Genomic DNA, 17,500 nt, shown 5'->3' with positions numbered 1-17,500 from the left:
TCCTCTTACCCTCCACCTCCTCCCCACCTCCTCTCCTCCTCCTCCTCCCCTCCTCACCCCACCTCCTCCCCTCCTCCCCTCCTCCCCCCCCACCTCCTCCTCACCTCCTCCCCTCCTCCCATGAGACTAATAAGAGAATCACCATCAAAGAGGTGATTTAAATACAGCCCCATAGCAGACACACACAAACTCAATAATATCCTCTCTAGTAGACACACACATTGAGACACAGACACACACACAAACTTAATAATATCCTCTCTAGTAGACACACACATTGAGACACTGACACACTCGCTATCCCCCACCATCTCCCTGAAGCGAAGTAGTGGATGCCCCTTTTACAATTAGCATAGTGTTCTCCTCAGATGCCTGTTAAATAAGTTGTGACCCCCCCCTCCCTCGGTGACCCCATCTTTGAACTTTATCTTGGTTTCCGGCCAGCAGGTTTCCCTTTAATTAAAAGAAGGAAACAGTCAATACAACGTGGTAAATGGGACACAATGTGCAGGCGGTATTTGTTGAAATTCTCCAGCGCTCAACGTATTGACAGTTTGTTTGCTGGGGCCATATGTGCGGGATCAATCTCAGGCCGGGCCAGCCACGCTGAAAAATGAAAGAGCAGATTGCTTCTGCTGGCGGTGGGATGACGACTCACTATTTGGCAAGTGGGGAAAAAGTGGGAGAAAACGAGCCCGTGCCAGCCCTTCTGTCAGAAAGTGCACCCCAGAGAGGACTTGGGCATTGTGTATCTTTAGAAAAATGTGTTTTTTAATGACTGATAGCAGCTGGAGTCCTTCACAGCAGTTCAGTTCAAGCTGCACTTTTACAGGAGTGGATGTGTGTGTGTATCAGATTCCTGCATGGCCCACATAGTGAATATTCATTATATGTTAACTGTAGGACACTTGAGATAAAAACATCTGCTAAATGGTTACTGTTGGAGATGTCTGTCAATGATGTGAGAGGACAGGAACTAATCAAGAAGTGATGCAGACAAGTTTATGATCAAAACTATAAGGTTTGAGTAACAATTACTATTTAGTCCTTAATGAATTACTATATTAATTTATTTCTATCAGTTTTGGGATAGATGCATTGTGAGCCAGTGCCCAGGGCAAGAACAACAGAAAGCTAGCGTTAGCATTTTGAAGGGCAGGGACAATTAATTAATTCCTTGAAAGCTAATCGTCTGCATTAATGGGAATCTTTAAGAATGCTACTGAACGTGATTCACATGTTAAGGTGTGTGTGCATGTGTGTATGGGGGTTTTAGCAGTCCCTGTTTAACCCACTGCTCATTAGAAACATACTCTTAAAGAACATGTTCACACACACACACACACACACACACACACACACACACACACACACACACACACACACAAACACACACACACAAACACACACAGATAATAATATCTACTTGATTCTATAATTGTCAAGCACTCTGGGAGAAGTGTATCTCTTTCCTATAAAGCTAAGAAACAGAAGTTATTCACACAATGTTTGACTAGCATTCTCATTTAACTAACAGCCAAATCACATTAAGTCTCATGTCACCTTAAGAGTTAATTGAATTCTCATTGATTCTCTAGTCTTACTCTACGTGGCATTTTATCTAACAGCAGTGGACAAACACCTTAGAAAATGGTTGCAAATGTTTTGATTAGGAGGATAGTGTTTTACTGACAAAAAAAGCTACTATGTTGTAAATGAATTATGGAATAAGTTAAAGAATTTACAGCTCCAGCTAAAGCGACCCTTTATTGTTGCCTGAGCCTTTCTATAGGAAATAGATACAGTAAGGAATACATACTAGTGTATAGTATGTGTGTGTGTGTGTGTGTGTGTGTGTGTGTGTGTGTGTGTGTGTGTGTGTGTGTGTGTGTGTGTGTGTGCGCGTGTGTGTGTGATAGTTAGTGCTGCTGGCTCTGCAGCATAGTAAAGGTGTGTGTGATAGTTAGTGCTACTGGCTCTGCAGCATAGTAAAGGTGTGTGTGATAGTTAGTGCTGCTGGCTCTGCAGCATAGTAAAGGTGTGTGTGATAGTTAGTGCTGCTGGCTCTGCAGCATAGTAAAGGTGTGTGTGATAGTTAGTGCTACTGGCTCTGCAGCATAGTAAAGGTGTGTGTGATAGTTAGTGCTGCTGGCTCTGCAGCATAGTAAAGGTGTGTGTGATAGTTAGTGCTGCTGGCTCTGCAGCATAGTAAAGGTGTGTGTGATAGTTAGTGCTGCTGGCTCTGCAGCATAGTAAAGGTGTGTGTGATAGTTAGTGCTACTGGCTCTGCAGCATAGTAAAGGTGTGTGTGATAGTTAGTGCTGCTGGCTCTGCAGCATAGTAAAGGTGTGTGTGATAGTTAGTGCTACTGGCTCTGCAGCATAGTAAAGGTGTGTGTGATAGTTAGTGCTGCTGGCTCTGCAGCATAGTAAAGGTGTGTGTGATAGTTAGTGCTACTGGCTCTGCAGCATAGTAAAGGTGTGTGTGATAGTTAGTGCTACTGGCTCTGCAGCATAGTAAAGGTGTGTGTGATAGTTAGTGCTACTGGCTCTGCAGCATAGTAAAGGTGTGTGTGATAGTTAGTGCTGCTGGCTCTGCAGCATAGTAAAGGTGTGTGTGATAGTTAGTGCTGCTGGCTCTGCAGCATAGTAAAGGTGTGTGTGATAGTTAGTGCTGCTGGCTCTGCAGCATAGTAAAGGTGTGTGTGATAGTTAGTGCTACTGGCTCTGCAGCATAGTAAAGGTGTGTGTGATAGTTAGTGCTACTGGCTCTGCAGCATAGTAAAGGTGTGTGTGATAGTTAGTGCTACTGGCTCTGCAGCATAGTAAAGGTGTGTGTGATAGTTAGTGCTGCTGGCTCTGCAGCATAGTAAAGGTGTGTGTGATAGTTAGTGCTGCTGGCTCTGCAGCATAGTAAAGGTGTGTGTGATAGTTAGTGCTACTGGCTCTGCAGCATAGTAAAGGTGTGTGTGATAGTTAGTGCTGCTGGCTCTGCAGCATAGTAAAGGTGTGTGTGATAGTTAGTGCTACTGGCTCTGCAGCATAGTAAAGGTGTGTGTGATAGTTAGTGCTGCTGGCTCTGCAGCATAGTAAAGGTGTGTGTGATAGTTAGTGCTACTGGCTCTGCAGCATAGTAAAGGTGTGTGTGATAGTTAGTGCTGCTGGCTCTGCAGCATAGTAAAGGTGTGTGTGATAGTTAGTGCTGCTGGCTCTGCAGCATAGTAAAGGTGTGTGTGATAGTTAGTGCTGCTGGCTCTGCAGCATAGTAAAGGTGTGTGTGATAGTTAGTGCTGCTGGCTCTGCAGCATAGTAAAGGTGTGTGTGATAGTTAGTGCTGCTGGCTCTGCAGCATAGTAAAGGTGTGTGTGATAGTTAGTGCTACTGGCTCTGCAGCATAGTAAAGGTGTGTGTGATAGTTAGTGCTGCTGGCTCTGCAGCATAGTAAAGGTGTGTGTGATAGTTAGTGCTGCTGGCTCTGCAGCATAGTAAAGGTGTGTGTGATAGTTAGTGCTACTGGCTCTGCAGCATAGTAAAGGTGTGTGTGATAGTTAGTGCTACTGGCTCTGCAGCATAGTAAAGGTGTGTGTGATAGTTAGTGCTACTGGCTCTGCAGCATAGTAAAGGTGTGTGTGATAGTTAGTGCTGCTGGCTCTGCAGCATAGTAAAGGTGTGTGTGATAGTTAGTGCTGCTGGCTCTGCAGCATAGTAAAGGTGTGTGTGATAGTTAGTGCTGCTGGCTCTGCAGCATAGTAAAGGTGTGTGTGATAGTTAGTGCTACTGGCTCTGCAGCATAGTAAAGGTGTGTGTGATAGTTAGTGCTACTGGCTCTGCAGCATAGTAAAGGTGTGTGTGATAGTTAGTGCTACTGGCTCTGCAGCATAGTAAAGGTGTGTGTGATAGTTAGTGCTGCTGGCTCTGCAGCATAGTAAAGGTGTGTGTGATAGTTAGTGCTGCTGGCTCTGCAGCATAGTAAAGGTGTGTGTGATAGTTAGTGCTACTGGCTCTGCAGCATAGTAAAGGTGTGTGTGATAGTTAGTGCTGCTGGCTCTGCAGCATAGTAAAGGTGTGTGTGATAGTTAGTGCTACTGGCTCTGCAGCATAGTAAAGGTGTGTGTGATAGTTAGTGCTGCTGGCTCTGCAGCATAGTAAAGGTGTGTGTGATAGTTAGTGCTACTGGCTCTGCAGCATAGTAAAGGTGTGTGTGATAGTTAGTGCTGCTGGCTCTGCAGCATAGTAAAGGTGTGTGTGATAGTTAGTGCTGCTGGCTCTGCAGCATAGTAAAGGTGTGTGTGATAGTTAGTGCTGCTGGCTCTGCAGCATAGTAAAGGTGTGTGTGATAGTTAGTGCTGCTGGCTCTGCAGCATAGTAAAGGTGTGTGTGATAGTTAGTGCTACTGGCTCTGCAGCATAGTAAAGGTGTGTGTGATAGTTAGTGCTACTGGCTCTGCAGCATAGTAAAGGTGTGTGTGATAGTTAGTGCTGCTGGCTCTGCAGCATAGTAAAGGTGTGTGTGATAGTTAGTGCTACTGGCTCTGCAGCATAGTAAAGGTGTGTGTGATAGTTAGTGCTGCTGGCTCTGCAGCATAGTAAAGGTGTGTGTGATAGTTAGTGCTACTGGCTCTGCAGCATAGTAAAGGTGTGTGTGATAGTTAGTGCTACTGGCTCTGCAGCATAGTAAAGGTGTGTGTGATAGTTAGTGCTGCTGGCTCTGCAGCATAGTAAAGGTGTGTGTGATAGTTAGTGCTACTGGCTCTGCAGCATAGTAAAGGTGTGTGTGATAGTTAGTGCTGCTGGCTCTGCAGCATAGTAAAGGTGTGTGTGATAGTTAGTGCTACTGGCTCTGCAGCATAGTAAAGGTGTGTGTGATAGTTAGTGCTACTGGCTCTGCAGCATAGTAAAGGTGTGTGTGATAGTTAGTGCTGCTGGCTCTGCAGCATAGTAAAGGTGTGTGTGATAGTTAGTGCTGCTGGCTCTTCAGCATAGTAAAGGTGTGTGTGATAGTTAGTGCTACTGGCTCTGCAGCATAGTAAAGGTGTGTGTGATAGTTAGTGCTGCTGGCTCTGCAGCATAGTAAAGGTGTGTGTGATAGTTAGTGCTGCTGGCTCTGCAGCATAGTAAAGGTGTGTGTGATAGTTAGTGCTACTGGCTCTGCAGCATAGTAAAGGTGTGTGTGATAGTTAGTGCTGCTGGCTCTGCAGCATAGTAAAGGTGTGTGTGATAGTTAGTGCTGCTGGCTCTGCAGCATAGTAAAGGTGTGTGTGATAGTTAGTGCTACTGGCTCTGCAGCATAGTAAAGGTGTGTGTGATAGTTAGTGCTGCTGGCTCTGCAGCATAGTAAAGGTGTGTGTGATAGTTAGTGCTACTGGCTCTGCAGCATAGTAAAGGTGTGTGTGATAGTTAGTGCTGCTGGCTCTGCAGCATAGTAAAGGTGTGTGTGATAGTTAGTGCTGCTGGCTCTGCAGCATAGTAAAGGTGTGTAATCTGTTTTCTGCCGGGGGCTCCTGTCGGATCACAGGTCACTTTTCAATGGCCAAAGTCCCTGTCACACACTCACTCATACACACTCACACACTGCCAAAGTCCCTGTCACACACTCACTCATACACACTCACACACTGCCAAAGCCCCTGTCACACACTCACTCATACACACTCACACACTGCCAAAGTCCCTGTCACACACTCACTCATACACACTCACACTCACACACTGCCAAAGTCCCTGTCACACACTGACTCATACACACTCACACTCACACACTGCCAAAGTCCCCGTCACACACTCACTCATACACACTCACACTCACACACTGCCAAAGTCCCTGTCACACACTCACTCATACACACTCACACTCACACACTGCCAAAGTCCCTGTCACACACTCACTCATACACACTCACACTCACACACTGCCAAAGTCCCTGTCACACACTGACTCATACACACTCACACTCACACACTGCCAAAGTCCCTGTGACGGATGACTAAGAGCATCCTGAATCAGACACACACACACATAAGGGTTAGAGTATTGACCCAAACGCAGAAGCATGAAAATCTGAACGTGTCTTTGGAGCGAGCTGTGTGTGTTGGTGTGTGTACGTGTGGTGGGGTTTAGAGAGTTTAACAAAATTCACATCAACACACTATGGAACACAAAGCCTGCACTATCTCATCCTGGAATATACAAGGTCTGAGGTCATCTGCCTTTGGCCTAAAGAGAAGGAACCAAGACTTCGTCAAAGAAATCAGAAATACAGACATTGTCCTCCTATAAGAAACATGGTATAGAGGAAATGGACCTACTGGTTGCCCTCTAGGTTACAGAGAGCTGGTAGTCCCATCCACCGAACTACCAGATGTGAAACAGGGAAGAAACTCAGGGGGAATGCTAATTTTATATAGAGCAGACCTAACCCATTCTATTAAATTTGTCAAAACAGGAACATTTTACATGCGACAAGAAATTAATAAGGAAATTATTGCAAGATGTGTGCTACCTATATCCCCCCAATAGAATCCCAATACTTTAACGATGACAGCTTCTCCATCCTAGAGGGGGAGATTAACCATTTCCAGGCCCAGGGACATGTACTAGACTGTGGTGACCTAAATGCCAGGACAAGAACCTGACACTCTCAGCACACAGGGGACAAACACCTAACTGGAGGTGACAGCATTCCCTCCCAAATACACTCCCCTAGACCGAACTATGATAAAATACCCAGCAAAAACGGGTCACAACTTCTTCAGTTCTATCGCATGCTGGGTATGTACATAGTCAATGGTAGGCTTAGAGGGGACTCCTATGGTAGGGAAACCTACACCTCATCCCTTGGCAGTAGTACTGTAGATTACTTTATCACTGACCTCTACCCAGAGTCTCTCAGAGCGTTCACAGTCAACCCACTGACAACCCTATCAGAACACAGCAAAATCACAGTTTACTTGAACAGAGCAACACTCAATCATGAGGAATCAAAGCCAAAGGAACTGCACAAAATTAAGAAATTCTATAGAAAGTTTTCCTATAGAAGGAAAGTAGTGTAGAAACCTAACAAGAAACAATTAGGCAACAACAAATTAATTCCCTTTTAGACAACACCCTGGACAAAACATTGCACTGTAATAGTGAAGGTGTAAACTTGTCAGTAAAAAGCATAAACAATACATTTGACCTTTCAGCTTCCCTATCAGACAACCTAAGAAAATTAAAAACAATGACAAAATCTAAGAAAGAAATGTAAAAACATATCCAACCAAAGACCCAGAAAACCTGCGCCTCACACTATGGGGAATCACTAAAACAATACAGCAAAAAGAAGGAACAGCATGTCAGAAATCAGCTCAATGTAATTGAAGAATCCATAGAATCTAACCACTTCTGGGAAAATTGGAAAACACTAAACAAACAACAACACAAAGAGTTATCTATCCAAAATGGAGATGTACTGTCTGGGTAAACCACTTCTCCAATCTTTTGGGCTTTATAACAAGGAAGAATAAGCAAACACATATACATGATCACTATTAAAGACAACCAGAACTCGCTGGATTCTCCTATTACATTTAATGAACTACAGGACAAAATACAAACCCTCCAACCCCAAAAGGCCTGTGGTGTTGATGGAATCCTAAAATTCCAATTGGCTATACTTAAATTATTTTAATCCTTAGCTCTGGCATCTTCCCCAATATTTGCAGCCAAGGACTGATCACCCCAATCTACAAAAGTGGAGACAAATTTGACCACAATAACTAATGTGGGATATGTGTGATTAACCTCTCCATCCTTTCCACCCCCCTCCCTCTTATTCCTCCCTCTTTCCCCCTGTAGACTCCATGCACGTAGAGGATGTGGAGGCGGTGCAGAAGCTCCAGGATGTTCTCCACGAGGCCCTGCAGGACTACGAGGCAGGCCAGCACCCGGAGGACCCTCGTCGGGCAGGCAAGCTGCTGATGACCCTGCCCCTGCTCCGCCAGACCTCCACCAAGGCTGTGCAGCACTTCTACAGCATCAAGCAGGATGGCAAGGTCCCCATGCACAAACTCTTCCTGGAACTGCTGGAGGCCAAGGTCTGATTGGCCAACCACGTCCACCACCTCCGAAATGTCAGTCAATCACACACAGGCTCCTCCCATTGACCCCCCAAAACCCCACATGACATCTGAACTTCCCAAACTCGCCGCCCACTGAGAAAGATCGGTGGGAGTAACCTCTGAACTTTAATCTCTGACCTCCGTGCATTAGGGGAGACACTGACACTGAGACGAGATCTCTGCTGGAGGGTCGTCTGTGTACAAACTATAACCAAGTCATAAACCAGCTACCGTAACAATGGCACTGTAAACTATTGACTATCGACCTCGTGTCACTTATACATATAAGAATTATTAACAATGTGATTATTGACTATTGACTGCTAAAAATAGTGAAAGGAGGAATTTAAAAAAGAAAAGAGAGAGAGACACTGCTCTGGTTGTCTTAGCAGCAGATAGACTGTAAAGCTTCTTCTTCTCAGTTTCCCAGTTTTTACAGGACATGCTCTGCAGAAGAAAAAAGAACTTTAACAAGTACTTTTTGTTGATTTTCATGAAGAAATGGATAATGGAAAGATAAGACAAGAGGAGAGGAGACTTGTCCTGCCAAAGGATGGAGATCCATTCAGTTGATGTTCAGCAAACTTAAACATCAGCCCCAAACACCTCATCTGATAGTCTGAGTCTGGCCTGCTTAACTACAGTGTTAGAACACACACAAAGTTCCCACATGCCAGCCGATAAGATCGTTGTCATCACCCCCAGCCTTCCCTTTGGGTTTGTCATTTTAATCACTTACAGCTATTAGACTTCCTGTTTACCCCTTTCTGTTGTCTTCCAAAGTGTTTTTACAGACAAGAAGTAGTGACTTGATTGTTATTGTTACCTTTTCAGGGAGATGGTGAAGCTTTAGTCACTCATGCAATATGAATGAGAGGTACAGGAGTGCTGAAGGGACATATTTATGGTTGTTGCAACTTGGTTGGTCTTATTTTTATTGAAAAGAATAATGGTGCAAGTATATGATTCGGTCATCATATATGGTCTATGATTATTTTATTTAGTTTATATTGTGTTAATAAGAAATCAATCAATAAATGTTTATTTCTATCAGCTTTACCACTTTCAGCAATTATATATGAATATATATATGAATATATATATGGATCGAATTTTATCTTCTCCAAGCAATAGTCATTTAAAAGGAGGGTGCATATTAACATGTATGCAATTAATGTTTGTGCCAGTCTTCGTTGGGAAATGTTAACATTTCTACCAGGTGTAGCTTCTCTCTCTGTGCTTGCCATAGGCTATTAGATGACATAGTCTTAGACTCAAACTCACCCAAGGGTAGGGAAGCACCATGAATGTGGAGGCAAGCAAATAACTCATGCATTAGACTCTGAAGACCACCCTTGTACCAACAACAGTAATCTATAGCCAAGATATAATACTAAACTAGCATTTAGGAAAGCTATTATCAGCAACTGGGTCATAGGAAGCAATGAGGTTGGGATTTGGTACAGGGTTTTTGTAAGCAGATTAAGAACACCAATATCCAAAATCTAGATTATGACGTAATCTAATATAAAATGGCAACTGGTTCCAGTTGAGAACCTAAACGATAAATCAAGTAACCTACATCACTCTCTGTAACAGATATGTCAGTATTATTAGTAAGGGGTATTTTCTGAACCTTCTTAACCATTGTATATTGTAAATTAACAGATTATAATTCTAATCTAATACATTTTATTGGAATAAAAAGAAAAAAAAATGAAAAAAAATGAAAAATTGTAGTTCAGCCTCTCAGTGTTTCATGTTTGCTGTGCTTTTTCTGAAAACGCTCCCTTTCTTTTCTTTCGTTGCTTTTGTTTCTTCCCTTTTGTTTCGTCCAACGTCGTCGTTGTGTACTTTCTGGTGGTGGTTCCAGTGCTCGTGGCGTGCGCTTTTTTAGTCACAGGTTAGAAGTAGAGAAAATACTCAGAAGATAAGGGTCGGCGTGTTCTCACATACCTACCGACTTCCCAGGAAACAAGGCTCTTCTATTAGCTAGTTCTGCTAGATCAACAGATCCAACGACTATATCATCATCATCATAATAATAACCTATACTGGCGTAGAAGAGGATAACACATATCTAAAGGAAGAAACAACTTATTTCAAAAGGGATCCTTTGTGTAACTTTCTTGTAGAATAACGTTGTATATCTTAGGTTTAAATAAATCCAAGTAAAAAGACATTTGAGTACTTCCGAACGATAGCTGACTTTTTTTTGATAACTTGCTGTACTGTACATACTGCTTTCCATTCAGAAACAGCTACGTTGTAACATTATCTAAACTCTTTGAGGTTGCGAAGGGAAATAACATTTAAAAAAAATGTTTTTGTTTTGTTTTGGAGTTAACGTTGTGTGTTTACTAAAAGCAATGAAAAAAAGAAAGACTAAAATGTTGTTATTTTCTAGGACTAATGGGTGGGTTGTGTTTCTAATGAATGTATCATCTTCCTTGGTCCTATGTGTTAACTACTGTACCATCTATTGTACCATCTATTCATCATTGGCTAAACATAAAGAATAGAGCATGATTTGGAGAAAGTATTTAACTGAAAGTACTTTCCTAAATGCCCCAGTTGAATCAATTGCAGATAAAAGGAAAATTATACTCACTCTGAATTTTAAAGCTATATTTTAAGGCCAGGTGTGGTTTCATGTCAACATCTAATGACCATTTTTGCGAGAGCAGCTAGCTTGGTGTGTCAGTTTGAACATGGTTAACACTTCAGATACTGCATGATCTGGCAGTGGTGTTTGACTTTATTTGCAGTTGTGTATTGGGCCTGAATTCTCTATACTCACTAATGAGGAAGACAATAATGTCAGAGTTGTTGTGGGAAACATGTTGGCTCGTCTATCATTTCCACAACTCCTGGGAGAGAGCCGTTTTCTTCTTCTCTGTCTGTTTCTGTTTCTACTTGATGTTTCTGTCAACTGTTTGTCCATTTTCAAACCAATACTATGTACTGGCCAATAAAAGGAGCTGAAAGAGAACACAACCGTCTCTCAGAGGTGACTTAAGCTGAGCTGAATTTGATGTTGAACAATATTTGACCAACCTTGAATAAGGTCAAAGGCTTAGTCTTCAACATTGTACCTTTCAGTCTCAAGACATGGTTAAGCATATTAGCTACACCATTAAATATTCAATATTCTTACCATAACAACACTGCTCTTGTTTAAATTATCGGCACATATATTGTTGGCCCACTCACGTAGTTGTAGCATCTTAAATCATACTGAGGTTTTGCTGTGTATCTTTCAACACCTTTCATGGATCATATTGAAGATAGAGAGAGAGGAGCCATAACGAACGAGGGCGTTTATTCTCCCAACGGGATTTTGTTATTTAAAGCAATATGACTGTGCAACAGACAGACGGACAGACGTTGCACTTTGTGTTTGAATTAGATCAATGCTGTATCTATTGGACTATTTTATCATTAGAAGATACGGAATAAAGAAATGAACATGTACAAACAACTGCTATTTTTTATGAGAAGTGAAGGAGAATAGTGAGTGTTAGTCAAGTAGGTAATTATGCCGAGGTGTGCTTATACATACCACGAGTGTGCTTAGGGTATATCCTGGCTGTCTGACATGCACATGTATGACAATATAGAGGGAGGGGGAAAAGGTTAAGAAAGACGGAAAAAATAATATATGATTAAAATATCTGAAAAAATATCTGAAAAATCTTTCCGACCAGGAATTGCTGGGACGCCTTGAGAGACATGTCCGTAGTTCTAGATGTGCTCCACATCAGTTAACGATTACCTGTATATTTTTGTGACGTGTGTATCATACAGTGTGCTCCAACAATATGTCCATTTGTGTAAATGTATTTATTTTACATTGTATATATTGTCCAATGCAAAAAGAGAGACCTATGATTCTGTAACTACGATCAGTTCAGATGTGTTACTCCCATCATGCCATTCAGGATAACGGTAGAGCAATATTAAAACATGCTTCCAGGTTTGACCTTTCTGTAGGTACCGAGTGCTTCTTTACCACACACACACACACACACACACACACACACACACACACACACACACACACACACACACACACACACACAAATATACTTCTAAACAAGACTTGGTGGACACACACTAACAGTGGGAACTCTTTCTGCTCTTCCTGGTGTTGACTTTGTCCTCTCTGTTTCACTTAATATAGGTAATGACAAAGGTAGTGGAAGTCAAGGAGACTAGATTGGGAGGGTATGGCCACGTGACATCAAGGAGACTAGATTGGGAGGGATGGCCACGTGACATCAAGGAGACTAGATTGGGAGGGATGGCCACGTGACATCAAGGAGACTAGATTGGGAGGGATGGCCACGTGACATCAAGGAGACTAGATTGGGAGGGATGGCCACGTGACATCAAGGAGACTAGATTGGGAGGGATGGCCACGTGACATCAAGGAGACTAGATTGGGAGGGATGGCCACGTGACATCAAGGAGACTAGATTGGGAGAGATGGCCACGTGACATCAAGGAGACTAGATTGGGAGGGATGGCCACGTGACATCAAGGAGACTAGATTGGGAGGGATGGCCACGTGACATCAAGGAGATTGGGAGGGATGGCCACGTGACATCAAGGAGACTAGATTGGGAGGGATGGCCACGTGACATCAAGGAGACTAGATTGGGAGGGATGGCCACGTGACATCAAGGAGACTAGATTGGGAGGGATGGCCACGTGACATCAAGGAGACTAGATTGGGAGGGATGGCCACGTGACATCAAGGAGACTAGATTGGGAGGGATGGCCACGTGACATCAAGGAGACTAGATTGGGAGGGATGGCCACGTGACATCAAGGAGACTAGATTGGGAGGGATGGCCACGTGACATCAAGGAGACTAGATTGGGAGGGATGGCCACGTGACATCAAGGAGACTAGATTGGGAGGGATGGCCACGTGACATCAAGGAGACTAGATTGGGAGGGATGGCCACGTGACATCAAGGAGACTAGATTGGGAGGGATGGCCACGTGACTCTTTGACACACGTAATATCTCTATGTCGTCCCAGTCCACGTCAATAGGCGTACATAAGAGTACATGTCAGCCATTCACAATAGAGTCAATAAACCACAGAGCTGAGATGAAGGAGGAATAAAAACTCCACCGTCCGCCAGGAGAGAGAGACAGAGAGGGAAAGACCAGAGAAGAGGAAGAGAAAGAAGGCTGGCAGGTCTAACACCAAAAACAATCAACCATCGATCTCTTGCTTCTCTTCGGCTTGGACTATTCCACTCCCTCTTCCAACTAAAACCCCCAACGTTCAGCCATGTGCCCTCTGTCCCCAGCTCTGCTCTGTTAATACGTAGCAGCAGTAATGTGGGCAGATATTTAATGTTCTGAAGCAGAAGCGTTCAAGCCTTTCAAACGGGGAGCGTTGACCTCCAGGCAAATATTTTTCAACAAGATGACATCAGTAGATATTAGCCGAGCAGGGCCCAATGGTGCTGGAGAGATTTTAAAATATTTTTTATTATTTGTCGCCAACGCCGCGGCACAAACGTTTTACTGCTTGGCTTCGGAGTTCATTTATTTTATTTTATCTTTATACCATTGATTCATTATTATGATACAATAAAAGCTACTTGAGCATTTCAGCTGCTGAGTGCCGTTGTCGTTAACCTTGTGGAACGCCCCAAGACCTCCTGTGCATCTCTAATGACTATTTTAACTCCCCCTCTATCTCTCTCATCCTCTTTCTCTATTTCGATTTCTCTACTCCTATCTCCCTCCATCTCTCTCTCCAACTCTCTCTCCACCTCTCTCTCCACCTCTCTCCATCTCTCTCTCCACCTCTCTCCATCTCTTTCTCCACCCACCTCTCTCTCTCTCCACCTTTCTCTCCACCTCTCTCCACCTCTCTCTCTCCACCCATGTCTCTCTTTCTCCACCTCTCTCTCTCCACTCTCTCTCTATCTCCACCTCTCTCTCCACCTCTCTCCATCTCTTTCTCCACCTCTCTCTCTCCCCACCTATCTCCACCTCTCTCTCCACTTTTCTCACCACCTCTCTCTCTCTCCACCCACCTCTCTCTCCACCTCTCTCTCCTCTCTCTCCACCTCTCTCTCCATCTCTCTCTCCATCTTTCTCTCCAACTCTCTCTCCACCCACCTCTCTCTCCACCTCTCTCTACGCCTCTCTCTCTACCTCTCTCCACCTCTCTCTCTCTCTCCACCCACCTCTCTCTCCACCTCTCTCTACACCTCTCTCTCTACCTCTCTCCACCTCTCTCTCCACCCATGTCTCTCTCTCTCCACCTCTCTCTCTCCACCTCTCTCTATCTCCACCTCTCTCTCCACCTCTCTCTCCATCTCTTTCTCCACCTCTTTCTCTCCCCACCTATCTCCACCTCTCTCTCTACTTTTCTCTCCACCTCTCTCTCTCTCCACCCACCTCTCTCTCCACCTCTCTCTCCTTTCTCTCCACCTCTCTCTCCATCTCTCTCTCCATCTTTCTCTCCACCTCTCTCTCCACCCACCTCTCTCTCCACCTCTCTCTACACCTCTCTCTCTACCTCTCTCCACCTCTCTCTCTCTCTCCACCAACCTCTCTCTCCACCTCTCTCTACACCTCTCTCTCTACCTCTCTCCACCTCTCTCTCTCCACCCACCTCTCTCTTTCTCCACCTCTCTATCTCCACCTCTCTCTCCAGCTCTATCTCCATCTCTCTCTCCACCTCTACCTCTCTCCACCCACCTCTCTCTCTCTCTCTTCCCCCGATGCATTAGAGCTAGGAAGGCCTGCCGAATCTAAGGGAATCTAAAAGGGGTAGGGAGTAGCAGATAATGATAAAGAAAGGAACCATAAAAGCATATTCCTCATATCTCAAATGTAAGACCCCAGGAAGAGTAGCTGCTGCTATTCCAACAGCTAATAGGGATCCTAATAAAATTACAAGACACAAACTAGTGTATTCTGTTGAACAAATTGAACTCTCCCGGAACACCTATAACATAAAATCTCAAAACATAAGGAACTTATACAGACAGGCAGCTTTGAGTTAACCCTATTCCCTTCCGTTTGTAATTTCACTGTGTGTTTTATCAGGTCATGGTGGTTTCGCTGTGCGGGGATGTGATTTCTGGCCCTTCAGTGCCATTGGGGTCAAGCTCCTTGGGTGCCATATCTGTTTTGGGTGCTGTCATCTGTGAGGTGCTAATGTGCGCTGCTTCGCACTGATGCCGTTTTGTCACAGAGTGCAGCCATTTTTCCTCTCAGTATCAACGCTAGGCCTCTTCTGGGATTCACAGGCCTGGTTACACACAAACACAGTGGTAATGGGCTTTCACAGCTACCCTTCCCTAGAGAGAGACACACACACACACACAGACACACACACAGACACACACACACACACACACACGGTCCGACCTACAAAAAATAACTTTTGGGGACAGTGCATGTTTAGCCTGGTATCAATGGATAAGCGGATACATGTGTGTGTGTGTGTGTGTGTGTGTGTGTGTGTGTGTGTGTGCGCGCGCGCGTGCGTGTGTGTGTGCGTGTGCGTGTGCGTGTGCGTGTGCGTGCGTGTGTGTGCGTGTGCGTGTGTGTGTGTGTGTGTGGCGCGAGAGAGAGAGAGAGAGAGAGAGAGAGAGAGAGGGAGAGAGAGAGAGAGAGAGAAAGTGCATTTTTTGTTGTAAACTTTCAGTAGACATTAGTGTACATTTGTTTAATCCACAATCCATGTTAAGAAACATGTTGCTGCATTCAGAACACTTACTATAAGAGCTCCCCATGTTGTCAACTTTAATTAGACATTTGTTTGAAGTCTGTAATAGCTGTTTTGTTATATATATATATTTTATAAAGACTTGTTTTATTGTCACAAACCCCAGATAGGTGCAGTGAAATGTGTTGCTTTACAGCAGTACGGCCTGGACATGACGCACACTAAAACTGCAAAGTGAAAAATGGGTGGATTCAGAAGTTTTGAATACTTTCATTGTGATTGCATTTTATTTTATTGTTTTATTTCACCTTTATTTAACCAGGTAGGCCAATTGGGAACAAGTTCTCATTTACAACTGCGACCTGGCCAAGATAAAGCAAAGCAGTGTGACACAAACAACGACACAGAGTTGCACATGGAATAAACAAGTGTACAGTCAATAACACAATAGAAAATAAATAAAGTCTATATACAGTGTGTGCAAATGACGTGACGAGGTAGGCAATAAATAGGCCATAGTAGCAAAGTAATTACAATTTAGCAGATTAACACTGGAGTGATAAATGTGCAGAAGATGATGTGCAAGTAGAAATACTGGTGTGCAAAAGAGCAGAAAAGTAAATAAAAACAATATGGGGATGAGGTAGGTAGACTGGATGGGCTATTTACAGATGGGCAATGTACAGCTGCTGCTCAGATAGCTGATGTTTAAAGTTAGTGAGGGAAATATAAGTCTCCAGCTTTAGCGATTCGTTCCAGTCATTGGCAGAAGAGAACTGGAAGGAAAGGTGGCCAAAGGAGGTGCTGGCTTTGGGGATGACCAGTGAGATATACCTGCTGGAGCGTATGCTACGGGTGGGTGTTGTTATCGTGACCAGTGAGCTATGATAAGGCGGAGCTTTACCTAGCAAAGACTTATAGATGACCTGGAGCCAGTGGGTTTGGCGACGAATATGTAGCGAGGGCCAGCCGACTAGAGCATACAGGTCACAGTGGTGGGTGGTATATCTGACAAAACGGATGGCACTGTGATAGACTGCATCCAGTTTGCTGAGTAGAGTGTTGGAGGCGATTTTGTAAATGACATCGCCAAAGTCAAGGATCGGTAGGATAGTCAGTTTTACGAGGGTATGTTTGGCAGCGTGAGTAAAGGAGGCTTTGTTTTGCGAAATAGGAAGCCGATTCTAGATTTAATTTTGGATTGGAGATGTTTAATATGAGTCTGGAAGGAGAGTTTACAGTCCAGCCAGACACCTAGGTATTTGTAGGTTGAGGTTGTGGTTGCATCATGTATCACATAATGTCACGCTCTGACCTTTATTTCCTTAGTTTTGTCATTGTTTAGTATGGTCAGGGCGTGAGTTGGGGTGGGCAGTCTATGTTTGTTTTTCTATGATTTGGGGATTTCTATGTTCCGGCCTAGTATGGTTCTCAATCAGAGGCAGGTGTCATTAGTTGTCTCTGATTGAGAATCATACTTAGGTAGCCTGGGTTTCACTGTTTGTTTGTGGGTGTTTGTTTCCATGTCTGTGTTTTTCACCACACGGTACTGTTTTGGGTTTCGTTCGTTCCACGTTTATTGTTTTTGTATTCAGTTGTGTTCATGTTAAATATTTCTTATTAAAAGAACCATGGACAATTACCACGCCGCATATTGGTCCTCCGATCCTTTTCGAAATCCCTTACACATAA

At 43.8% G+C, this 17,500-nt stretch overlaps 1 protein-coding gene across 4 annotated transcripts in view; it reads left to right on the top strand.

The window, feature by feature from the left end:
- The window catches only part of LOC139375350 (estrogen-related receptor gamma-like), a 298,381-nt gene extending 287,231 nt beyond the window's left edge, over positions 1–11,150 (top strand). For all 4 annotated transcript variants that reach the window (XM_071117051.1, XM_071117052.1, XM_071117048.1 and 1 more), the window contains exon 8: positions 7,836–11,150. In XM_071117051.1, the coding sequence (XP_070973152.1) occupies positions 7,836–8,080 (245 nt within the window). In that variant the 3' untranslated portion in view covers positions 8,081–11,150. The remainder of the gene's footprint in view (positions 1–7,835) is intronic.
- Positions 11,151–17,500: the final 6,350 nt, after the last annotated feature.

Source organism: Oncorhynchus clarkii, chromosome 19 (genome assembly GCF_045791955.1).
Source record: "Oncorhynchus clarkii lewisi isolate Uvic-CL-2024 chromosome 19, UVic_Ocla_1.0, whole genome shotgun sequence".
Taxonomy (NCBI): Eukaryota; Metazoa; Chordata; class Actinopteri; order Salmoniformes; family Salmonidae; genus Oncorhynchus; species Oncorhynchus clarkii.
Note: the sequence above shows the minus strand (reverse complement) of the source record. Positions and strands in the feature narration are given on the sequence as shown.